The sequence below is a fragment of the Plectropomus leopardus genome, chromosome 19, assembly GCF_026936395.1.
Source record: "Plectropomus leopardus strain MGB_pleo_1.0 chromosome 19, ASM2693639v1, whole genome shotgun sequence".
Lineage (NCBI taxonomy): Eukaryota > Metazoa > Chordata > Actinopteri > Perciformes > Serranidae > Plectropomus > Plectropomus leopardus.
The window spans coordinates 27,973,502-27,974,936 of NC_142194.1; the positions used below are offsets into that span (position 1 = coordinate 27,973,502).

A 1,435-nucleotide genomic window follows, 5' to 3' on the forward strand; every position below is an offset into this window, starting at 1 on the left:
AGACAATCTCAGATGTCTAATGAAGTGTGTGCCTCTGCATTCATCCATTTCATGACCACAGATAACAAACCATGTTGAAACAGTGGGCTTGTCTGTGGAGTCCTCCCTGAGGAGTTTTTTTAAGGCTTAGCAGTTTGGATCCCAACCCATAATCCTCCTGTAGACACACCTGCAGAGCAGAGTATAAAGAGTCTGGACTGAACCGAGTCAAACATCAAGCGTCAACAGCAACCAGCAGAGTTGCTCTGAAGATGACTCCCTCCGTCAGCCTGCTCCTCCTGCTCCTGCTCGGCCTCTCTCAGGCCTTCCCTCTCATGGAGGAAGGAAGTGGAGCTGATGTGGACAAAGAAGACAGCGCCGACATCGGCACCATGATTCTGACCATCAACAACGCCACCAATGAGATCCTGCTGGAGGGAGACCTTTTGGTTCCCAGACGCAGAAACGCCATGATGTGCTGGTCCCAGAACTGTCTGTGGAGGAAAGCCTCCAACGGCCTCGTGATGATCCCCTTCACCGTGAGCAGCGAGTTCAGCAGCTGGGAGAGGCAGCTGATCGATTACGCTCTGCAGACCTACCACAGCTACACCTGCCTCCGCTTCGTCCCCCGCCAGGACGAGTACGACTACATCAGCATCGAGAACCATGCCGGCTGTTTCTCGGCTCTGGGCAGAGCGGGAGGCAGACAGGTGCTATCTCTCAACAGGCAGGGCTGCCTCTACCACGGCATCATCCAGCACGAGATCAACCACGCTTTGGGCTTCCAGCACGAGCAGACCAGGAGCGACCGCGACAGCTACGTCAGGATCAACTGGGAGAACATCGGGCCGCAGATGGCCTACAACTTCTACAAGCAGAGCACCAACAACCTCAACACTCCCTACGACTACTCCTCCATCATGCACTATGGAAGAACGGCCTTCTCCATCCAGTATGGCAAGGACTCCATCACCCCTATCCCCGACCCCAACGTCCACATCGGCCAGAGGCAGGGCATGTCCTACTGGGACATCATGAGGATCAACATGCTGTATGAATGCTAACAACAAAACTTCTGATCCTCTCTGATCCAAAATTATCATTCAGTAAAACAACAAAAACATTTTTTTAGTTTTCTGTACTTCATCAACAACTACTAGAACCTGCAAATATCAGCAGCTAAAGATTTCTTTCCCTCACGTCTAAAATTTCATGCAAACTGAATAAAAGTAAAGACAATAAGCAGAATTTGTCTGTCTTCATTCTTCTCTTTGATTCTGCCATCTGTCCCTCTTAATTTCCCTCCACACCTTTGATGCTTTGTTCTCAATGTCAGTCATTCTTTGCATGTCCATTTTTTTAACCCCTGCACAATTAGGCCAGATTTCCATCAAAATTATGGGAAGAACATAAGAAATGACCCAAAAATTTGCAAGAAATCAGGAAAAGGAAAAAA

The 1,435-nt window shown here is 49.0% G+C and overlaps 1 protein-coding gene across 1 annotated transcript; it reads left to right on the plus strand.

Annotated features, from left to right (window-relative positions):
* Positions 1 to 251: 251 nt before the first annotated feature.
* On the plus strand, positions 252 to 1,043 carry LOC121958941 (high choriolytic enzyme 1-like). Its single transcript, XM_042508127.2, has one exon. It carries the CDS (start codon positions 252 to 254, stop codon positions 1,041 to 1,043), a length of 792 nt encoding a protein of 263 aa, XP_042364061.2.
* Positions 1,044 to 1,435: the final 392 nt, after the last annotated feature.

Excerpts from the sequence above, each read along its gene's own strand:
- LOC121958941 (XM_042508127.2), top strand. The coding sequence starts at position 252 with ATGACTCCCTCCGTCAGCCTGCTCCTCCTGCTCCTGCTCGGCCTCTCT.